At 39.6% G+C, this 23,395-nt stretch overlaps 6 protein-coding genes across 6 annotated transcripts; 4 read left to right on the forward strand and 2 right to left on the reverse strand.

Moving 5' to 3' along the window:
- Window positions 1-1,173: 1,173 nt before the first annotated feature.
- Window positions 1,174-2,831, reverse strand: PKNH_0304200 (V-type proton ATPase subunit B, putative; the record flags this gene model as incomplete). Its single annotated transcript, XM_002260985.1, has 2 exons — window positions 1,174-2,549; window positions 2,723-2,831. The coding sequence occupies 2 exons, from the start codon at window positions 2,829-2,831 to the stop codon at window positions 1,174-1,176; spliced, it is 1,485 nt and encodes a 494-aa protein (XP_002261021.1).
- Window positions 2,832-6,301: 3,470 nt separating this feature from the next.
- PKNH_0304300 (parasitophorous vacuole membrane protein S16, putative) lies at window positions 6,302-6,724 on the forward strand (the record flags this gene model as incomplete). The annotated part of the gene is made up of 1 exon (XM_002260986.2): window positions 6,302-6,724. The coding sequence occupies one exon, from the start codon at window positions 6,302-6,304 to the stop codon at window positions 6,722-6,724; it is 423 nt and encodes a 140-aa protein (XP_002261022.2).
- A 1,652-nt stretch (window positions 6,725-8,376) lies between these two features.
- PKNH_0304400 (cytosolic glyoxalase II, putative) lies at window positions 8,377-10,688 on the forward strand (the record flags this gene model as incomplete). The annotated part of the gene is made up of 7 exons (XM_039113803.1): window positions 8,377-8,382; window positions 8,833-8,897; window positions 9,094-9,139; window positions 9,334-9,409; window positions 9,583-9,696; window positions 9,871-10,135; window positions 10,469-10,688. 7 exons carry the CDS (start codon window positions 8,377-8,379, stop codon window positions 10,686-10,688), a joined length of 792 nt encoding a protein of 263 aa, XP_038969418.1.
- Window positions 10,689-11,174: 486 nt separating this feature from the next.
- On the reverse strand, window positions 11,175-14,229 carry PKNH_0304500 (NYN domain-containing protein, putative; the record flags this gene model as incomplete). Its single annotated transcript, XM_002260988.1, has 2 exons — window positions 11,175-11,362; window positions 11,703-14,229. 2 exons carry the CDS (start codon window positions 14,227-14,229, stop codon window positions 11,175-11,177), a joined length of 2,715 nt encoding a protein of 904 aa, XP_002261024.1.
- A 3,453-nt stretch (window positions 14,230-17,682) lies between these two features.
- Window positions 17,683-18,102, forward strand: PKNH_0304600 (uncharacterized protein; the record flags this gene model as incomplete). The annotated part of the gene is made up of 1 exon (XM_002260989.1): window positions 17,683-18,102. The coding sequence occupies one exon, from the start codon at window positions 17,683-17,685 to the stop codon at window positions 18,100-18,102; it is 420 nt and encodes a 139-aa protein (XP_002261025.1).
- A 1,003-nt stretch (window positions 18,103-19,105) lies between these two features.
- On the forward strand, window positions 19,106-23,378 carry PKNH_0304700 (conserved Plasmodium protein, unknown function; the record flags this gene model as incomplete). The annotated part of the gene is made up of 12 exons (XM_039113804.1): window positions 19,106-19,169; window positions 19,284-19,459; window positions 19,689-19,800; window positions 19,950-20,320; window positions 20,434-20,640; window positions 20,759-20,845; window positions 20,968-21,915; window positions 22,042-22,329; window positions 22,429-22,509; window positions 22,761-22,799; window positions 22,941-23,061; window positions 23,317-23,378. 12 exons carry the CDS (start codon window positions 19,106-19,108, stop codon window positions 23,376-23,378), a joined length of 2,556 nt encoding a protein of 851 aa, XP_038969419.1.
- Window positions 23,379-23,395: the final 17 nt, after the last annotated feature.

A 23,395-nucleotide genomic window follows, 5' to 3' on the forward strand; every position in this document is an offset into this window, starting at 1 on the left:
TTTTTTTTTAGACACTTGCAGCATCCGGTTATCTCTTATGTCAATCGGCATGCCCCATACTATGTTTCCTTTTTTTTTTTGTGAATTCATTTTTGCGACTCGTTTCTCACGTGTCACCCTACCGACTCGGTTTGATCTCCCAACTTTTGTGGCCGCATCGTCCAGCCAAATTTTTGTGCATCTTTCCTCGGCCTTCACTTTAGACGCACATTTAATGGCCTTTTTTAATGGCCCCTTTTTAATGCCTGTTTTAAGGGCCATTTTTTAATGTCTGTTTTAATGGCCTTTTTTAATGCCTGTTTTAAGGGCCATTTTTTAACCCCATTTGAACCCAACATTTTCACGCGAACAAAAGTTCGGAAGAGCCAGGCTGGTATAACACCATGTCGCCCCAACCACAAGAGCAGCCCCTGCAGACAGTATCCGAAAGGCAGCTTTTGATGGCTGTGTATTTTTTTTCACCTGAATTTATTTATGAAATTAAAAACGTATTAAACAAAAATTAAAAAGAGTAAAAATATGGACTGACGAATATATGCAGAAAGGGAAAAATAAAAAAAAAAAAAAAAAAAAAAAAAAAAGAAGAAAAAAGTTTGGGCTAATATGTTACAAAAAGAGAGGGGAGGGAAAGTATAGGAGGATAATAAAACGTGGTGGGAGAAAATAAAAAGGGCAGATAGACATACCTACATTAGGCATATATATACGTTTACGTCTATAAGTCCCTTATCTTCGCTAAGGCGAGTATAAGGGGGAAAAGACATATCTCCCCCGCGCAGTATTATAAAAAAAAAATAAATGCACCCATATTGTAATATGAACAAGTAACACATATTGGAGTGGGCAGATAGGGACAAGGAGTGCAGAATATATTTTAACTGGGGGAGGTGTCAATCAAGAGGTGGATGCGAATGCACACGTAAGACTTCAATGGAGCAAATCACGCATTCTCTATTCCAGGCGTTGTATTCAAGTGTCCAACCATGTTCCCATTCCACGTGTACCATCCGTCATCTCGATTCTTGCGCCCAAGAAAGAAATTATTCAAACAACTCAGTCGACCGCTCCCCCTTCCTTTCTTTCCACGATGGGTCTTCCTTTGCTTCTCTGGTTTCTACCCCGCTTTAGAATTCCTTGGGCCGCAATACAGTGGAGCGCTACCCCCCCCCTGTCTTAGCCGACATGGTGGCGTGGGTAGTACTTGGAGAGGATATCTGACTTGATTTTCTTGAGAATATCCTCCGGGAAAATACGCAAGAGTTCCCATGCGATATCGAGGGATTGGTAAATGTCTCTGCATTCGTAAGTGTTCTGCGTAATAAACCTCTTCTCAAATTTATCTAAAAATTCTAAGTACAATATATCATCATTGGAAAGAGCTTCCTCACCAATAACTGCCTTCATGGCTTTCACATCCTGAGCAATGGCATAATTACTATATAGCTGATCCGAAACGTAGGGATGGTCAGCTCTAGTCATGTTCTTTCCTATTCCACTTTTCATAAGTCTAGATAAAGAAGGCAATACATTGATAGGGGGATAAATCTGCCTGTTGTATAAATTTCTGTCTACGAAAATTTGCCCCTCTGTAATATACCCTGTCAGATCTGGAATAGGGTGAGTAATATCATCATTTGGCATCGTCAGAATTGGGAACTGAGTTATGCTTCCATTTCTTCCTTCAACTCTTCCTGCTCGCTCATATATTGTCGATAAATCACTATACATATAACCTGGGTATCCTCTCCTTCCTGGTACTTCCTCTCTTGCAGACGAAACTTCTCTCAACGCATCAGCATAAGAAGACATATCCGTCAATATTACAAAAACATGCATTTCTTTTTCAAATGCCAAATACTCGGCTGTCGTTAATGCTATTCTGGGGGTCAAGATTCTTTCTATCGTTGGGTCATTTGCTAAATTTAAGAATAAACACACTCTTTCCATTTTTCCATTTTCCTCGAAATCTTGCCTAAAATATCTAGCTGTTTCCATATTCACTCCCATGGCACCAAAGACCACTGCGAAATTATCATCGGAATGATCTAATACATCTTTCCCTTGTACTAGAGATGCCTGCCTACATATCTGAGCACCTATTTCATTATGTGGTAACCCAGCTGCGCTGAAGAGTGGGATTTTCTGTCCTCTAACAATACTATTCATTACATCTATCGTTGATATTCCTGTCTGAATCATTTCTTTGGGATATACTCTACATTGCGGATTGATAGGATTTCCATTTATGTCCAAATAATCATCGGCAAGGATGCTAGGTCCTTTATCTATTGGCTTTCCACTACCGTTGAATACTCTCCCCAACATCTCGTCACTCATCGGCATTTTCAAAATATCTCCACTCACTTCCACATAGCTATTTTTGTTGTCTATTCCGCTTGTTCCTTCGAATACTTGAATTACTGCTTTCTTTCCACACACCTCCAGTATTTGTCCTTGCCTGGTCGAATTGTCACTCAAATGAATTGTTACGATTTCGGAGTACTTAGGAAACTTCACATCTTCGATGATGACTAGCGGTCCTTGAACACCTATAGGGGTTTGTGGTTGTGGGAAAAGAGGCACAAAGAAAATTGGGGGGAGGTAACTGTTATATAAATATTCAGGTAAAGGTGTACCATTCCGATATCCATGAAGAAAATAGGATTGAGGGGTATTGTAGGATGACCCTTGGTATATGTAGGTCACTTTGAATGTCGCATACCCGAAATGGTTTTGTACTCCATCCTGGGGCACACCTTGTAATCCCGCACAGCGGCCATCGCATTGACCCGCGAGGCCTCAACTTTGGTGGTGATCTTTTCTTTGCTCATTTTTTTTTGTCGAAGATTTTGTGCATACGTGAATACGAACAATGTTCCGCTCACGTTAGGTGTAACTACTAAAAGAACACGTGATGTCCTGATCAACTCGGCGAAGCGTGTGTTTCCACCGATTTGAATGAATTCGACGATGGAACTATGCTTGCAGAGGAATGTACATAAATTGGATGCACGTGTAGAACCCTCAAAACTGCCTGCTCACTCCGCCGAGTGTTCATCCAATGTATTCAATGTGTAGTAGCAATATACCGTGGCCACACGACCTGCAAGTAGCTTGGCACTGTAACCAAGGTAAGATGGTATTATGCCTGTTCCTCTCCTAACGCATTAAGGAGTCACGAGTGCGTGCCGATCAGCAATAATGGCAGAAAAAAAAAAAAAAAAAAATACTGTAGAGGTTACAAAAGGGAATTTATTCATGCATCCGCGTATGCAATATGAGAAAAAATGAATAAAGAAAATGTAGATAAAAAAGGGGAAAACCCTATGTATACACCCATCACATTTACAATGCTTATTGCTCTGGAAAAACTTAGCGAATATGAACGAACAGACGAAGGCGTATGCTAAGTGAATGAATTAAAAGGACCCAAAAAAAAAAAAAAAAAAAAAAAAAAAGAGGGCTGAATCTTCCTAAAGTCGTTTAGGAATTATTTTTCGATGCCTGTGTTCAGTGATGAAGAAGAGCACATTTTGCAAAGTACTGCATATACTATACCATTCTGTTTTTTTTTTTTTTTTTTTTTTTTTTTTTTTTTGCGCGTAGTACCTCAGTAGCGTGTATGCTGAAAGGAAACACATTATCGTAGGGGTCGCTCCTTCGTGAAAGCCTCATCCAACCTTCTTGTGCCCCCTTCTGCGCTTTTATATAATAGTAGCGCTGTATTCCCCCTCAAGGGATTCCTTTTCCGTTATACTCTTTCATTTTATTCATTTTTTTTTTTTCCTTTCCCTACTTCAACTGTTAACACCTTTAAAATTTTTTCTTCCTTTTTTTTTTTTTTTTTTTTTTCTTTCCATTCACTTCCCTCCAAGTGGTGTTGCCTCTTCCCTACATGCCAAGTGCGTCCACCTTCGATTTTTTTCCCAGCACAAGCACACAATGTTTTTTTTTTTTTTTCTTTTTTGTGTGAACATATATTGATGTCACACATAAATGTTACTAAATACTTCAGTACCCGCATGCCTCTCATTGGAGACTCAAAATCCAGTGGTGTAACTTCCTACACGACGATTATACATGCGTAAAAGAATTTTCTGCCAGTACAAAAGAACGGTGGCAGATGTTTCCTTTTACCAACATAATAAATTTCTACTGTGGGACAAGGAAAAGGCGCCCCTCCTTTCGTTCCTTGCAGCGTTAAGAATTTTCCCAACAAGGTCAAAAAAAAATTGGTTCATTTCAGTTTGGTACATGGTGTTGGGGGAATAGATATAGACAGTAGTAGATAAAATAAAAAGAAAAAAAAAAACGTGCAGATGAATCAGTTTTCCCCTCCCCGTCGGTCAGCACCAACTGTAAAAATATGCACCTTCCCTATCCCCCTCAAAATGTACACACACATATATATATTTAATGTTTAGTTCGCCCTGTGCACCTGCATTTTTTCTCCCCAGGACGGAATGACCTTTCTGCGTACCTCGTCGGCACAGCTGCTATGTTTGCCAATTTGACTAATCCCGGGGAACACTCCTGCCAATGGGGCAACATTTGCTAAGGATCATCCGTGCAGATGTGAACTCTCAGGTTGGTTCACACAAAGGATGTATAATTTTTCCGTCCGCTTTTCTCATACGTAAAGGAGTGGAAAACACACCTATGGGTCGGCACTGCTATGCATGACATAGCGATGCGCATAAATCGGGTTTATTCCGCCACAGGAAGGGGAATTAGTTCCCTATGTAATGGCCTGTTCACGGCTAATTGGGGAGGCCAATCTTTGGCCCCTTCCGATGAACATTTCTACTTCAATTGGGGCGATTTTAAAAATGTCCTTGAGGACTGCTTGTTCCAGATCTGTATCAGACATGCCCCTTAAACGTCACCCGCGGGGGCTGTTGCCCGATTATACTTGCCAAGAAATAAAAAGGAACTCCTGAGGGAAAATATGATCATTCCTTCAATTATGGAAAAATCTCACCTTTTGGGAAAGAAATGATCAAGTGGCGGTGACAAAAGGTTTCACTTTTTTTTTTTTTTTTTTTTTTTGTTCTAGCCACGTGTAGCCATTTCGTCCCTCCGCTTTTCTTAAAAGATGTCCATTTTGCCTGAACAAGTCAGAATTTTTTTTTTTTTTTCTTCTTTTTTTCTTCCTCCCTTTAAACAAAACCAGCTGTGTTGAATGGGAAAGGCGTGATCATCATATTAATACACATGGCCAGATCTCCACTTTAATTTTTTCCCCTAAAATTTACTCATCGAAATGGCAACCTGCGTAATTGCGCCTTTCATTCATGCTGCTTCTCGATAGAGCGGCGGTAGGGATGCACAGATCTGAACCGCCCGCCAGGAAAAGGTAGCTCCCCCCTCTCGTGTGCGAAAAATTCCCTGTGCGTGTATTTTGCGTATGCCTGTACGTATGCGTGTCCACCAGTACGCACGCAAAAACGGGTGCGCGAAAATATCTTCAGCGCTTCGTACAGAAGTAGCTACACATACGCTTTAAAAAAAGAAAAAAAAAAAACACCCAGACATATACACATACATATATAAAATTATGTGCTCCATTGTATAATGAATTGCGCATATGCGTACTCGTATGCACACACACATTTGCTCGAGCATGTGTCACTTTGCACGAAAAAAATTTCCTTTTTTTTTTTCTCTCTGAAAGAAAAGGGGAAAACCCAAATTAGACACATTCAGAAAGGAGGGATACAGCATCCCCCTACCCCAAAAAAAAAAAAAAAAAAAAAAAATGTCACGGAATGCAAGGAAAAACATAAAGAAATAAAATAATGGGATGTTTAAAAATAACTCTTCCTGATTAGCACTATTTTCCGCTCCTCTTTTAATTCGCAAAATCGCTACGCCTACTCTTGATTTCTTTTCACTTGCGTTACTTCGATTTCGCGGGAATTCAAGCGCGCAATTGCACGCAAAGGTGATATCATTTTTTTTTTTTTTCGCAGCTCGTTCAGTTTGTCCAGTTGGCGAGTGTTAATCCCAGTTTCCCCTCCTTTCGGAATTTCTCTTTTTTCCATTCTGTATTTCCCATTTCAGTTATTCCTTTTCTTCTGTTTTCCCAAATCGTCAACTCACCCAAACACGCGCTATTCGCACTTCGCACATTTCCTTGTAAAGTTGAAGAAGTATCAGCACGACCGTCCATTTTTGTGACAAAGCAAATCAATCCACGTAATATTCCACGTACACGTACGTGCACTAATCTGTCTACTGACACCCCCCCCAAGCGAAACAAAATAGACGAACGATACCCCGATCCAAGTTGTACCCCAAAATGAACGCCAGAAACTTAATGACATCCTTCTCCCTAATCTTTCTCCTGTGTTTCTTTCTAAATTTTGTAACCGTTCAAGTTAATGCAAATGAAAATAATCAAACAAAAGAAGGAAACGTAATTGCCCCTCCTGTGCCCTCAGGAAATAACTCAGATACTAATGTACCAAAAAAAAATGGAGCAGAAAACAACCCCCCAATTGAGGTGGAAAGCGCTTTACAAGAACTGAAAAACTATGCACATAACATAGAAAAGAAAACGGCATCCAACAGAAATATAATAGTCAGCGCAACCGTCATTAACATGGTTCTGTTGGCATTAATATCTGGGCTAATGGGATACGCCACAAAAAAGGAATTTAAAAAAGAACAAATCGACACCGCAGAGGAGGTAACTCCAGAAGTCAAGAAGGATAGTTTGTAATCGGGGGAATACGATGTATGTATAGTAATACCCACAAAATGGTGTTGTATGAACACATTAGGATTAAAAAAAAAATAAATAAATAAAATAATAAAATAAATAATAGTAGTCACTTGAAGCTATTTTATTTATTTTTTTTAATCCTAATGTGTTCACTTGTTTTTCACACCTGATATGGGTACTATACCACTTGCTGCATTTGCATACATGCAGGGAGGCTTGCCTCCTGTGCGAACCAACCTGTGATAGCATAAGCACACCAATTTGTTGCGTTTTCTTCTTTTTTTTTCTCCCTCCTTAATGTTTTTTTTTTTAAAATGAAGTATTATCAGCCGAATGGGTATGTAGCACGTCATTGAATGACAACCCTGAAGGTGCACTTAACGTGATATATATCTTCTTCTATTTTTGTGAGATGCATCGGCGTGATCACTTGTGAACAGTTACCCTTGCATAAACTGGTACACACATCCAACCCTTACAGTTTTAGACTCACAAAGTGTGCAATGGATCTTATCCTTTCCTGCACCACGTTTGTACACTCCACAGGAATGTCCCAAAAATTTTCCTTCACCGCTGATGTAAGATCGTAACACTGCAAAGTGATTCTACCACATTTGTATGCACGAAGGGGGAAGAAGCAACACAATGGAGAGGATCATGTTGCAACAAATAATTACAGTTGGGTTTATACTGTTGGGTTCTACACTGTTTAGAGTTGCAACGTGTTTGGAATGCAACTATGTCTTGTGAAAAATGGCGTGATGGCCCCCCACCCCCTCGGTTAATGCTACGCCAGCTGCTTCACCAGAGCCATACGCTCCAGTCTGTTTTCTTTGCCTTCAATAGACCAGGTGCCCGCGGTGGTACAGTTAAAGGCAATGTAATTTAGTCTGATGGTGCAAATTGTTTTCCTTTTATGCCCTCCGTCAGCTTCTATCCCCATAAAGCGAAACAACATAGAACACTTATAAAGGTTCGCTTTTGATTTGTCGGACTAACTGCAAGGCGTTATCCCTCAAATATAGGAAAACCATTTTACGTGAATTTATTTGTACCGCCAAAATAGCGCATTCTCCATGCGCAATGATCAACTTCCACGTGGACCAAAAATGTTTTTTAAAAAAAAAAAAAAAAAAAAAAAGAAAGAAAAAAAGAGGGTGGCGATCTACCTCAAATATGCTTCTGATAAAAGTAGCCGCAAAGAATGCGGATTGAACCTCCACCCTTTTTACTGAAGCACCGTTGCCTTTACATTTTTGGATGAGACTTATGGTTTATGTGAAGTACCGGTGACGCTTTAGGCTGTAAAAAACATACACCTGTCGGTTGGAATAAGTCCATCGAACATATATGTACGCTTGCGTGCATGTATACATTATGTTATACCGTGCCCCCGCGAATACATTTTTCATCTTCTTTTTCTTCCTACTTAACCACAAGAGAATACTTCCCCCCACTGATTAATTTTGTTCATCATATAAACAAAATTCTATTTAAAAAAAAAAAAAAAAAATCTTCTCCTTGTAATAAAGGAGGACCCCCTCAAATAGTTTAGTTGACCCACTACCCTAAACACTTTTAAAGCCCACCTTTTTAAAAAAGCTTCTTCCCCCCCCCTTCTTGCCCTTGCGTAGATTTCTCAGAACAAAATGAAGGTACTTATTTATTCGCCCTTTTTTTTTTTTTTAATTTATCATCTACATGGGCGATACATGTAGAATAACTACTTTTGACTAATAGCGTGGCACTCTGCGTGTCAATACTGACACGTCCACCATGTTAGAGGGGCAACTTCCTCTCTTATAAACTGTAGATATTATCTCTGCCACATATACAACTCATTCATACGAGGGTTCTCCAGAGAGAGAAGAAGCGTTTTGCAAAATTTGACTGGTGAAAATCTTAGCCGCGAAATAATACCGTCTATTATAGACCATTTTGCAACGTTTTTATGAGATTTAATTTTTCACCAGACATTTTTAGCTCTATCCATCCCTACCACATGTCAACGTTTTGTGTTTCCCTTTGGCCATCCTCAATTTTACTTTATTTATTATTTATTATTATTATTATTTTATTTTTTTCGTCCTCTCCCCCCCCCGCAGCCATGCGCAGAGGTTCTTGTCGTCCCGTCTCTCCATGACAATTTCGCCTACGTCATAATCGATGAGTAAAACAAAAGGACAAAAAAAAAAAAAAAAAAAAAAAAAAGGAGCATATTTACAAACTCCTTCTCACGAAAGTGTGTGTATATCCACATTGATGTGGCTATGTACCCTGTTAAAAAAACTGCATGTACTAAGGAGCACACCCCGTATGCGTGTGCACTGGCCCCACATATAACGTTTTCCCCCCCACCCATTTAGAAAAACGAAGAAGGCTGCATGTGTAGACCCAGTGGAGCCAGAAAAGGTAATCAACGAGTGAATACACCTTTCGCGCGGTCGTTCCTGTGGTCCTTCGTGTTGTCCTTCGTGTTGTCCTTCGTGTTGTCCTTCGTGTTGTCCCTCGTGTTGTCCCTCGTGTGTCCCATCGTAGCCATGTTATTACTGTGGTTCGTTGTTGACATGTTTTTTTTTTTTTTTAACTCCCCCCAAATGCTGTAGGTACTGAGGAAAATTGAGAACCTGAATGTCGACTTGGAATACGTTCTCTGCACACATCACCATTATGATCATTCAGGTAAAACAAAAATGGTGTCTCCCCTGGGGGGGCTTGGTTACACCCTTTTTCGAAAAATCCTATGTGCTCACTACTAACTCCAGATTCTCCCTGTTCATTTGTATGTCTCTTTTTAACCCCCTAATTTTTTTTTTTTTTTTTTTGTAATCCTTTTCCCCTTTTTCTTCACTTAGGAGGAAATATACGCATGAAGGAACTGAGAAAAAAAATCAAAGTCGTCGGGTCTGCATACGAATCAACTCCGGGTGTCACTGAAAAGGTTTACGATAGCCAACTTGTGCGTCTAGGTATTTATAAAAAGTTAACCCATATGGGAAGGCCATTTATTCAAAGGAAAACTGACTGTTAAAAAGCCCTAAGAGGGCACAAAAACAAAGTTGCCTCTCCGCTTCCTCAATACTGTTGTAACGTTATGCCTACTCCCCCCGTCATTGTTCCATCCCCCATCCCTACTCTCTCAGGCGAACTATGCATAAGGGCTATCCACGCGCCTTGTCACACACGGGGACATATAATGTATTACGTGTACAAAATGAATGATCAGAAGAACGAAGATAACAGCTACGCCCCCATTTTGTTCACTGGAGACACCCTATTTATTGCCGGGTGTGGGAGGTTCTTCGAGGGAAGCGCCAAGGAAATGTTTAAGAATATCGAAAAGGTTAAAGGTTATCGGAAGGAAACGCTCATTTACTGTGGACATGAGTACGCCCTTAACAATTTGAGGTACGACAGAAAGGGGGAAAAACAAAAAAAAAAAAAAAAAAAATTGGCCAATCTCTGCGAATTCTGCATGTACCATGTAGCATGTACCGTGTAGCATGTACCGTGTAGCATGTACCGTGTAGCATGTACCGTGTAGCATGTACCGTGTAGCATGTACCGTGTAGCATGTACCGTGTAGCATGTACCGTGTAGCATGTACCGTGTAGCATGTACCGTGTAGCATGTACCGTGTAGCATGTACCGTGTAGCATGTATCCATGTCGTGCGTGACGGCGCCTTCCCCTCTTGAACAACCAGAGGAACGCTAAACCGACCCCTTTTCCCCAACCGCAGATTCGCCATGAGCATCGAAAACGACAACGAACACATGAAGAACAAAATGAAGGAGGTAGAAGAAAAGATCAACAGCAAGAAGCCATCCGTCCCATCCACTATCGAGCAGGAAAACCTCATCAATCCATTTTTCAGGACCAATCATTACACTGAAAAGTTCAACACAACCGATGAGGTAAAGATATTGGATAAGTTACGGGAGATGAAAAACAATTTTTAGATGCAATAAGGGCGGTACAGAATCTGCCTGCTTTCCTTTCTGCGTATGTGTCCGCGATTTTCTCCATATGGAAGAATAGATCCAACATTGAGGAGAAGCATTCATTGAAGTTCTCAATGGTATGATCTTCCTTGGAGTACGTATTCGCTTACGTTCACGCTTGCGCATGTGAGCGCTCTTGTCAAATCAAACGTGTTTGTTTCACGAACTCCTTTTTAAAGATGATAAAAATGGATCCCGTCGGCAGAGGCCATACAGTGGGCATAACCACGGGGGTGAAATTGACACAAAAAATGGACACAAAAAGTGACATAAAAATGTGCACAAAAAATGGCACAAAAAATGGCACAAAAAATGGTCCCAAAAATGGCACGAAAAATGGTCCCAAAAATGGCACGAAAAATGGTCCCCAAAATGACCCAAAAATGGACGTAAAAAATGTGTGCAAAGGGAGACGCCCCTCGCGATGGCTCAGACGAGGAATAATTAATTAATTTTCTGGAAGAGAGAATTTAAGAGAAATTTCAAAGGCTTCTTCGTCATGTCCAAGCCGAATCCATTTTGCTTGTCGTAATGATGCTTAACAACGTAGTGCGATATAACATGTTTTATTTCCTCGCATGCCGTGTCTGCCTCTATGTCCGTGTAGTTGTCGTTGGAGATGACGCAGCCATCTGGGGGGGGTGAGGCGAAAAAAAAAAAAAAAAAAATATAATATGATATGATATGATATGATATGATATGATATGATATGATATGATATAATATAATATAATATGATATAATATAATATGATATAATATAATATAATATAATATGATATAATATAATATAATATAATATGATATAATATAATATAATATAGTATAATATGATATGATAAAATAAAAAATAAAAAAGTACTGAATAAGATTGCGTAAGGGTAAGGACACAAATAATCGAATAAACAGTGTACCCTCCCTTGGTGACTGTGCATATTCGCACTCTGTCCCTCCCAACTGCAGGAAGCCTTACTTCTGTGCGAGGCTAATTCCAAGATCAGAACGTCATCGTACGTGCGTCGTTTCACGACATCACCCTTGTAACTATGGTAATATTTTTCATTACAAATGAGTATGGCATTCTGCTTTATTAAGTTTTCTAAATAAGAATAATTGCACACCTTCTTGTTCCCCAAGAAATAATCTTCCCCTTTTTTCGTCACAGGGTTCAAAACAATGATAATGTCATCTACTTTTTTTCTTTTAAAAAAAGCATATGCTTCGTGTAATAAAAAACAATCGTATATTATGGACATATCTGTATCTGGCATATTTGAAATATGCTTATGGATAACCTTGGCAGATACATTTGCACCATCAATTATGATGGGTCTGAATTTATAACCCTCCATGGGGATAAGATCATAGCCATTGTGTATGCTGACTAAGTAAGCGTAACAATAGTTGTACATATCCTTCTTCGTCTTACTATATCCGTAGGAAAAATTCACCTGATTTAGGCTCTTTATATTACTCATTGATAAAATGGGGGTGCTTAACAAAGATGTAATGTTCAGGATATCTTTGGGGATACTGATTGATTTCTCATGTTGAGATGCGTACGACAAAATTCCTTTGTTCCTTTTCGACTTGGTATATACGCGACTGTGTCTCTCCTGTGTGATACCATCCCTGTCATTCTCGCTGCTAGCGAGGTGTGACTCTGCCGCTGAGACAACGCTCGCAAGGTTGGCCGAGCTCGTGATGTTCACTAAACTCCCCAAATTGACAACCCCGCAGTCTACGCTCAGTGCGGTAACTGCGTCCTGCACTACACCCTTCGATGCATTCAACGCATTTGACGCATTCGACGCATTCGGTGGGGTGATTTCCTTTACCCATGTGCTCGACCTACCGGGGTAACTCTCCCCATCATCCGACGAACTCAGATTAAGCTCATCTTTTATCAGCAAGGCCTTGTATGGCTGTTCATCACACAGAATGCGGTAGCACAGTTTTTGGTCTTCCCGGATGTAGCTTTCCTCAACGGGGGAGATTTCCTCCATAGGTAATTGTTCCCCATCGTCGTCATTACCATCCTCATCATCATCATCGTCGTCATCATCATCGTTGCCGTTATCGTTGTCGTCTTGCCCCCATTCTCCTGTCATACTATTCCTACCGTGGCACCGTAGCACTTCCGACTTCAACACGGGGCTCGCAATTTCCCTTTTCTCACTTTTCCTGTCCGCCCTTTTCGATATGCCTTTTTTTTTATTACTTCTTTTCCTGTCGCCTCGGTTATCATGTCGCGGGGCCTCGATTGCTCCACCGGCTGATCCGCCGCGTTTGTCGCAAGCTTCGGCAAGGGCGACAGCGCTACCGCAGTTTACGCAGAGAACGTTGACGCCGCAGATACACGCCCCCACACACTCAGCGCGGTTAACGCGATCAACATGGTCAACCTGATGAATCTGGTCAACCTGGTCAACCTGCTCAACCTGGTCAACCTGCTCAACCTGGTCAACCTGGTCAACCTGGTCAACCTGGTCAACCTGGTCAACCTGGTCAACCTGCTCAACACAGGCAAAGCCTTTATCTGCGCTATCTCCGCTAATGGGGCCTCCCTCCGAGAGGAAAACGTTCTCCTGGCAAACATCGCCGAAAAACTCCAAGTCGAATACGGCAGATAAATACACCATCTTCATTAGCTTGAAATTTATGAACAGAGTGTTCCTCTCCCCCTTCAAAATGTAGTACTCCTGCAGGAGCTCTTCCTGAGTCCTTTCTGTCCATCCCCCGGACAATTCTGTACTAAGATATTTCTCCGCCATATCCTCATATATGTAGGAGCTCTTCTTCTCCGACTCGATAATATACATGCTATACAGTTCGTCTATCAGGCAGATCAAGTCGTTGTAAATTTCGTACATGTTTACATCGACTTGGAACGAATCGATGTTGTTGTAAAAGTGCATTTCATAATAAAGTATCAATACGTCATATAAGTTTTTGCTAAGCAGTGCGGTAACTTTTTTCTGTACATTTGGAGTTTTCCCTCTATCCGTTGTGGTTATGCTTGCATATATTAACTTGATATCTGAAGGGAATATTAACCCTTTGGCTTCCCTCTCCACTCCGTCTGGGCTTCTCTCCACATTTGTGGCATTTAACATGTAACCTCTTGCATCATCCCTTTTTCTGTTATTCCAATTTTCCCCTTCGGTCGTACCAACCGCTGAGGAATTCACTTTTATGTCTGTCTTCAAGTTGGGGCTTTTGTCTCTTTGCTCATTTTTTACACCTTCTAGTTGATCCTTGCCATCTGTCGTGTTGTCCAGGACACCTATTGATTGTTTCTTCTCTATAATTTTCCTCTTCCCTTCACTTATCTTTCGTTGCCCTTCACTTATTTGTTGCATCCCCTCATTTATCTTCTGCTTTCCCTCGCTTACTTGTCGCCATCCTTCATTTATCTGCAGCTCCCACTCACATATTTGTAGTTCCCCTTCGGCTGAGCTCTTGGCTTCCGCCTTGCTTGTTTTTTTTTTTTTTTTCATATCATCCCCTTTTTTTTTTCTTTTCTCATTATATGTGTGAATTCATATTGTGTTTTTTTTTTTCTTCTTTTTCCTTTCCACTCGGTCCTCTTTCCTGCCACCATATCAGTGTTCTTTTTTTTTCTTCTTTTCTTTTTCTCCTTTCTCTTTCAAATTTTCTGCGCTAGCAAACATGCAACTTCGAACTTGTTTAGCTTGCTACAGCACTACTTTTATATCTGACTCTACATTTTTTTTTTTTTTTATTTTATTTTTTTTTTTGACGGGTACATAGTTAATGTCCGTTTGTTTCATCTGCTTCTGTTTTTTTGCTAATGCTTGGCTTTGCAAGTGTTTTCTATGTAAAGAATACTCTGCTAGTAATTTGCATTACTGTTACTCCTCTTTACTGTGACTTTACTATTTTCTTTGGTTCCTTTTTTCCCCTTCACATCGTCACATTTGTTCGCTAGTCGCGAGAGCAAAATTCATTTCTGTAACTTCCTTTCGCCTTTATCATTTTTTTTTTTTTTTTTTTTTTTTTTCAATTGTTAGCCATTTTGTATAGCTGTGTCATTTTTTTTTTTTTTTTTTTTTTTTGTCCACACAGAAAGTAACATTTTCCTCACTTCCTTTATTTCCTACTTTGGATATATTATGCCAGTGTTAGATAGGTCATTACGGGTTATTAACTCTCTTCTAGCGTTCCCTACATTTTTACCATCCCGCTGCGTTTGCCTCTTTTTTTTTTTTTTTTTTTTCTTTGCTAACATGTTAAATGCTACAATTCCCCCCCTTACAACAGTGTGCTATAACTCCATCGTATTCCCCTCCCCCTATTTGTCGAAGTTGCCGTCAAATTTGTTTCTCCTTCTTAGTCACTCATAATATATTTTCCCCCTTTTGTAACACAGCTTCAAATTATTCCGTTATGATCCGTCCTCACGACGGACAAATTTATGTGACTTTTTTTTTTTTTTCCTCCCCTCCGCGTGTGTCTAAATTTTCCCATTCCGTCTTGCACTCCGTAATCGACCCATTTTAGAGGAACCATGTTGCTGTTATTTTCGCATTTCGCATTCACGGTGTGTATATATATGTGTGGCATCAAGCGAGCTTTCCCATTTCCGCTTCACCATCGCTCCAGAAATAAGTCTTTTTCCCTACGCCTGCGTACGCTACTTCCGCTTTACCAACTAGGACATTTACCCAAAGGCTTATTAAGTGATATACATTCTTACATCATATTCAGGAGGCTTCTAACACGCTAGGAGTGTGCAAGTGCTTACATACATTAAAAAAGGTTTAATCTTTCTCTCAGTGTGGGAAAAAAAATATTACTATATAACTAAATCATTTGACTTGCCAAAGAAATGGCCGCGCGATGGGGAAATGTCCTTTTTTCCGCCAATATCCCCACATCATCATAAAATGAAATTTTAAAGGAATCATAATTTCCTCCTACACTTATGCCATTTGGTTTTTACAATTATATACGAAAACCAATCTTTGTATTTGCGGTCGCATTGCTCCGTTCTGCTTACATTTTGTGTACAGAAAAAGTTTGACCTCTTTTCGGCACGAGATGGAAATAAAAAGGTTAATTTTACCATTAGGACCTTTTTTTTTTTTTTTTTTTTTCCGCCGTTGGTAAGATTATTTCTATCCATCAGAGTTGCCACAAAATAGTGGATAATTTTAAGAGTGTATGTGTGTGGGAAAAAAACGGAAAAAAAGTTGTACACATTTTTGCTAAAACAGTTAAATGGGTTCCTCATTACATTATCCAATTTTTAACCACTTTCAAACAAAATTACACCTTAGTATTCGGTCCTTTTTTAAAAGCAGCACAGAATTCTGAACCCTCCCTTAAGGAGGCGCCCTATCACCACTAAACTTACCGAGACACCTTTCTAAAAGGAAGAAAACAAAATTCCTCGACTCGTTCATATGAATGGCAGTATAATTGTCATATTCCATTTCATTGAACAATTCGATTATCATTTTGATATTTTCCCAATTTGCACGTTTCAGACCATACATTAAGTGGAGACACAGCCTCTTGTTTCGAGACAGCGTCGAAATGTAGGCTACGCAAAATGGAAGAACAGTTCCCCCTTGATATCCCAAATTAATCATATTTACGAATAAAATGTTATGCCTACCAAGTAGCCATTTTGCTCATCCACAATTTGGGAAAAAAAAAAAAAAAATATATTATGGCTGTTCATATTTTTTCTGAAAATTTTTCATCACTTTTTGTTCAGAAACTTTATTTTGCCTGAACGGTTCATAAAAAAAAAAAATGTATCATCTAAAAAGTAGTAAGCCAGACAAAATTAAAGCTCTCCATTGAAATGCAACAGGTGGAGAACCTATGTGTGTGTGTTGGTACACTGGACAATGGCGCAAACTACATTTTGATTGCAGCCCCCCTGTGGTTAAATAGTTAAAGGGCTGAAATTATTTTTGTTACACTTCCCCAGCAGTGTGCAGATGCACATATACACAAATTTACACACGTGCACATATGGACTAATCCATATGCAGATAAGTATATATGTTTACATACAGTAGAGAAAAAAAATGCTCCCTACAAAATTCAACTGCATCCCTTCTTCGTATTTATTTATATCCCCCTTTGGAAGGTACACTATGAACAATTGCACAATGAGGAATGCATCCTCAAGCTAAATAAAGCGCCGAACAGAGAACACGTGCAGATGTACTACCCATTTACGATTACATCTTCGTAAAGATGAAAAATAATGAAAAAGGGAGGTCATCCTAACAAACATATAAGTGAAGAATGTAAATATTTTTTAACAATTTTTCCTAAACATCACACATCAAAATGTAATGTAACATTAATTCAAAATTGCAGCAAAAGAAAAAAAAAAAAAATGAACCTTTTATACTTTCGTCCGTGAAAGGTTTCCAGCAAAAGTAAAGGAAAGCATAGTGTGTTCTTCCAGTCTCTATGTTTTTTACATTAACGTATAAAAAAACTTTCACACTCCATTTTTATTTCATTTCTATTTCGTTCCTTTTTTTTTTTTTTTTTTTTTGCAAATATATGAACAGGTAATCCAACGGATATTGTTTTACATTTTCCTTTTTTTCTTCTTTCATCTTTCTTCTTCCTTCTTTCATTCTCTCATTCCATTATGTGATTCCCCTATGAGGGGCACAACATTTAAACGAAAGCGTAAAGAATGGAACTTTGAGGAAAAGGGAAAACGTGGCATTTAAAAAATGTTTGGTACGTATAGTATGAGATAAAATTGGTGCGAAAATTCTCTTTTTCCTTCCACCAAATTGGAGGTACCAAAAACACAAAGCAGGAAGGAAAAAAAAGGAAACTTCGAATAAAGCATAGGAGAAAGAAAGAGAATTTTTGGAGCGACGGGACTGATAAAGGAAAGCACGATAAAGTGGCCTACCTACCTATTTAACTAACGAAAAGGGGATAAGATGTTCAGAACAATGAGGAATTATTTCATGCTAAATTTTAAAAGAAACTATCGACACTATTCAAGAAAGAAAAACATAAACAACATAAACCGAAAAATAAACGACCCATATAGTGACCTGTACAAAATGAACTATTACGGAAACAACTTCAAAAGACTTCCAAATAAGAAGACCAAATCGAATGAATACGAGCTGATCAGAACTTCCAGTAACAGCTTTACCTACTCGTCTCCCTACCCTCCAAACATTAACTACACACTGAAACCCTATCCTGATTCGGCCAAGGATTTCTACTACGAAAACAGAAAATATGTGATGAAGTACAAAAACGTGGAATACATTCCTATTAAGAGGATGGTGTGTAAGGGGACATCCGGACGAAGCAACTGGGATACATACTACTTGAGGGTTGAAAAGTGAAACGAAAAAGGAGAGGCCACAAAATTATCTGTGCATAGACGTACGTGTCTATATGTGTAGGTCAAAAGTTCACTGAGTATACATCCGAGGAAGGGAAAAAATATCCAACGCGCGACTAACAAGAATGGAGGCATGCCATTGTGAATGTGTTTTTGAAGTGGTGCGGAACGTAGCGACTGTTTAGTAAAATTACTTTCACTGCGATGTCCGTGTGAAGTGTATGCTGTGGTGTATGCACACGTATACCCACGCGCGCGGAGGCCTCGCTCGTTCTTTTTTTTTTTTTTTTTTTTTTTTCATGTGTTTATGTTAACCCCCAGTTCTCAAGCGTCAAAAGAAAAAAAAAAATCTTAAAGTTGGGAAATCGCAAGTCGGAAAAACGAAAAGTTGGAAAATTCAAAAGAGGAAATTTCAAGTGGAAAATTCAAAAGAGGAAATTTCAAGTGGAAAATTCAAAAGAGGAAATTTCAAGTGGAAAATTCAAAAGTGGAAATTTCAAGTGGAAAATTCAAAATTGCAACGTTGCGAGTTGCAAAAAAGTGAACGGAAAAAATGTAGTACACGTATGCTCAACTGTGAACAAAAAATTGTGCCACCCCCGTTGCCCTGCAATTGTGTAAACTGTTCGCACCCCTATGCTAATTTTTTATTTTCTCTCTCTCCCTTTTTTTTTTTTTTTTTCTCTTTTTTTTTTTTTTTTGTGTTAAGGATGAATTGCCGATATTGTTAATTTTCCATTTGTCACAGTTTTGTGAAATTGCGAAGCTGCTAAATTGTGCAGTTATGAAGTTGTGATTTTGTTTTTTTTTTTTGCTTTATATATATATATATATATATATATATATATATCCCCCTCGAACATGCCCCCGTTTTTTGAGTGCCCTCTTTAATCACGCCCTTTTTAATGACGCACCGAGCATGTAACTACGCATTTGGAGCCCACCCCCTGATCCTTCATTAATTTTGCAAAGTTCGAACTTTTGCGCTCCTATCCATCTTCAAAATGAACGTGGAGGAGAAATACAAACTATTTAAGGAAAAGTATAAGGAGATAAAAGAGCAAAATGGTAATGCCTGTTCTTCTACGATGTTGCTTGGAAGCCAACGGGTTGTCTTTCCCTGTAGCGTTATCATTTGGGTGCTCGCCCCCTTTTTACCGTTTCCCCTTTCTGCTCATTTAGACATCTTGAAGAAGGCCATAGTGGAGTACAAAAAGGATATTAAGCAGCTGGAAAAAAATAATGATGAACAAAAAGACAAAATTAAACGCATGGTGGATGAGAAGAAGGACTTGTTGAATAGCAACAGTCAGTTGTCCAGCAAGGTGGCGCATCTGACGAGTTCTCTGGAGGATAAAGTAGGGGAAAACCAACACTCGCCATTGCACCATTTGGTCATTGCACCATTTGGTCATTGCACCATTTGGTCATTGCACCATTTGGCCATTGCACCATTTGGCCATTGCACCGTTTTGTTATGCACTCCCTGAAGCGCTACTCTTAGCATTGACTGCAATGCGCTGGCGTCATGGGGAAATCCCAAGGCCAGGTTCCTCATCCCAAGTCTTTACGCCGCCCTGACCGCAGAAGAAGGGGAACTCCGGATGGCGCAACTTAATGCTGCTCCCAAAAAACTCACGTGAAAATATTCAAGAGTCCGTTGCATTTGAGGAGCTCGAAAATAAAATCAAAGAAAATGGTTCGCCAAGAGATAGTGCAACCATGCACAGGATTGAGAGTGGAGTATGTACCTCTTTTCTACTCCCCATATGACAGCATAGAACAACACTCCTTTTTTTTTTTTTTTTTTTTTTTTTTTTTTTTTCTTTTTTTGATGCCGCCCTTCAGAGATGCTACACAAAAAAGTGGAAGACCTACAGAATGAGAATAAAAAGATAGAGAAGGAGCTAGACGTGTGTGAGACACTCCACAAGGACAAATTGAAGGAAAAGGAAAAAACCATTGACAGTCTTAACGAAATTATTACCAACTCCAAAAAAAGTGTGATCAGGTTGGAACAGGAAAGAGAAGAAATCAGACAACAGGTCGAAGAGGAAAAAGCAAAATTTGCCCTTGTCATAAAAAAAAAAAATGAACAAATAAATAAAATGGAGAAAATATACAAAGTCATGAAGAGAAAATGCTATCCGAAGTATAAAGTTAATTTTAATAAAATCCCTCTTTCGGAGAAACCCGACCATTATGATGGTTACCTGCAGGTGGGAAGAGTGCGCAGGGAAGGCAATCACTTGCACACCCCAGTTGAACCTCTTACAAGAAAGTTTCATCTCCGTATCTCACCTGTCACGTCTTCAACTGTTCTTCCCCACAGCGCCAAATCAACGAGCAGTGTAAATTATTCCAGAGGCACATCTTAGATGTAATACAAAAGTTGCAAGAGTACCTCCTCATCTGCAAGAATACTTTTGCATCTCAAGGAAAACAGTTAATAGACTTTTGTGAAAAATTGGAGAGAGAAAAAAGGGATGACCAGTTAGACTATTCTAGAGTTGCGGATTTAAAGATGATTTCGCAAAAGGTAATTCACTATCAACTATCTCCACTTTGCAGCGTGCACCATGAGGTGGACATGTTTAAAACCCACTCACTGATAATTCATGTGTACATCTTCCAACCGTTGTGGCCACCCTTCGAAGGAAATCAATTCCATGGAGGAAGTGATAAATCTGTTAGAGGATCTCGGGACATGGCTGCATGGGAGCCAAGACAAGGCATATGTACAGGTAATTTTTCCAACGGATTGATCATTCCTCCGATTGGTGTACCTCCTCCACGACGTGTGCACTTAATCCACCACCACCTTCGTTTATCCCGCACGACATGCGCCTTCCCCTCCCTCTGACAGGCTCTCCTACGTAACCTGTCCGCCACCGTAAAAAAGATGTTCCTAAACGTGAGCATCTATTTGTGTGTCGAAGAATTCCTTTTCCCAACGTACACGACAGCGAAATCCTTTTCACTGAAAAATGTCGTTCGGGAACTGAGGAGCTTGAAGAGACTTATTCTCAAGACAATCCACTTTTTTGCCTTCATCCTGCTTGTAACTCCATACGAAAATGAAAAGATAGTGGAAGAGCATTTTAAAAAGAGAAATGTCGTTAAGTGGGTCGACGAAATTGCAGAAGAAAAAAGTGGAAAAAAAGAAGAGCATTATCATGTGGAGGCAAATTACGAAGACGTAGACACAAGTCTCCCAAGCAGCGAAGAAGAGACTGTGAAGAGTGATAAAATGCCAAAGTTAAGTGAAATTAATTTTAAAGAATTTCTCGAAGAAAGAGAAAAAAACTCTCTCTCAACATTTGAGCATTTAAAAAATTGTTCAGAAAAAAATAAGAAATTTGTTACCTACTTGGGAAAAAAATTCCACGCCCTGTTAGAAGACTTTTGTCATCGGCTAAAATTTCTAAAGTCTTATTTTTCTTTTCGTATTTTTGAGATGAAGGGATCGGATATTCTGCATGTAGACAACTCCAGGGTAATGACAGAAATGTTAGACGCAACGGAGTCGCTCATTAATTATATCGAAACGTTCGACGGTGTGGAAAAGCAGTCGCTACCTCTAATTGCGTTCCTGTCTTACCAAAGATTTAACACTCGAATGACATTCGAAGAGGAAAAAAATTGCCTAAACAAAATAAACGAAGCGTTCAGTCAAACTAGGCATATCCCCTACGGCTTGTTGGAATGCAGCTTCGAGAACCTCCAAATGTGCAAGAAGGACAAAGACCAACTGAATAAGGCACTTTTGCGAAAAACAAAATTAATCAAAAAATTGAAGAAGAATAATAACCAGGTTGGGCATACAAGAGCGTTGCCTCCACGTTTCCCCCACGTTGCCCACCACGCATAAATCACGAATACGTCACACCTTCACTGCGTATACACACCACTTATTCACACCGCTACTTCCCTCTGACAGACACTCGGCGAACTTAAAAACGTACTCCTGACCAACAAAGAACTGACCCTAAAAAACCAGTTCCTGACAAATTCCCTGTCGCCAAAACGGGAAACCATCAATCAGGTGGAGGAAGACACAACTGAGGAGGATATCCAGAAATATGCAGAAATGGTTTTTAACTTTGTCACGTGTAGTAACACAGAGAAGCCCAGATTAACTGTTCACGAAAAACACCTCATCGAAGCCTATGTCTGTTCATGCATACGTATAAAAAACTTACACATGGAAATACAGAAGCACGTGGAGGTGAGGCATCAGTATTCACCTTGTCCAATTAGTGCAGGTGTAACTTGTTCAAAACTGTGAGTACTTGTACATGGAAACTTTACCTTTCCTTTTGTGCAGGTTCTGGAAAGCCTGCAAAATGGGTTCAGTGTTAAGGAGGGCGAAATACAAAAACTGAACCTTCAAATAGAGGCGTACAAGGTAATGTCATTCGACGCACCATGACGCAAAAAGTGCATCGAAAAAGGAATTGCTCCTTTTTCCATTCACATGAATGTGTTGCGTATACAGAAGTTATACTATTCCTCGGGGGGGAGAGGAAAAGAAACCCTCCATGGTTAACATTTCTCTGCATACGAAATTGGAATTCCCCCCCATACATAAACACACACACACATACACATACATATGTATACATATATACATACATATATACATATACATGCACGCAGGAGGAAGAAATGAATATTCACAAAAAATACGAAGAGCAGGTAACAACTGAGATGAGGGGAGTATGACCACTCGGACACCCACAGCACAATTATTACATGCGTTACACATTCATGCACACGAATCTATAGCACATGCTCACATCACCTGGCGAATGTCTTTCTCCTCTTCACCCCCAATAGATGAATACCCTGCACGATTTAATAGTCACCTTGGAAAAGCAATTGTCCAAACTGAACTCTGAAAAAAACGTGAAGAACTTTTTCATCCTTTGCTCCATTTGTGGCACCAAAAACGGCATCGGTAAAATTGGCGACGTCAATCTGATCCGTTGATGATCAGTTGACTGGTTATACAACTGGTGATCAGTTGACTGGTTCTACAATTGATGATCAGCTGGTCGGTTATACAATTGATGATCAGCTGGTCGGTTATACAATTGATGATCAGCTGGTCGGTTATACAATTGATGATCAGCTGATCGGTTATACAATTCATGATCGCCAGCGCAACTCCAATATGATCTCCTCCCATTTCCCCCGCTGTTTTCTTTCGCAGGAACTATTCTGAAAAATCGAAAATGCCTCAAGTGCAGCTCGATAATTATTTTCCTCCAATGAGGAGCCAATGTGAGAAG

The sequence above is a fragment of the Plasmodium knowlesi genome (assembly GCF_000006355.2).
Source record: "Plasmodium knowlesi strain H genome assembly, chromosome: 3".
Taxonomy (NCBI): domain Eukaryota; phylum Apicomplexa; class Aconoidasida; order Haemosporida; family Plasmodiidae; genus Plasmodium; species Plasmodium knowlesi.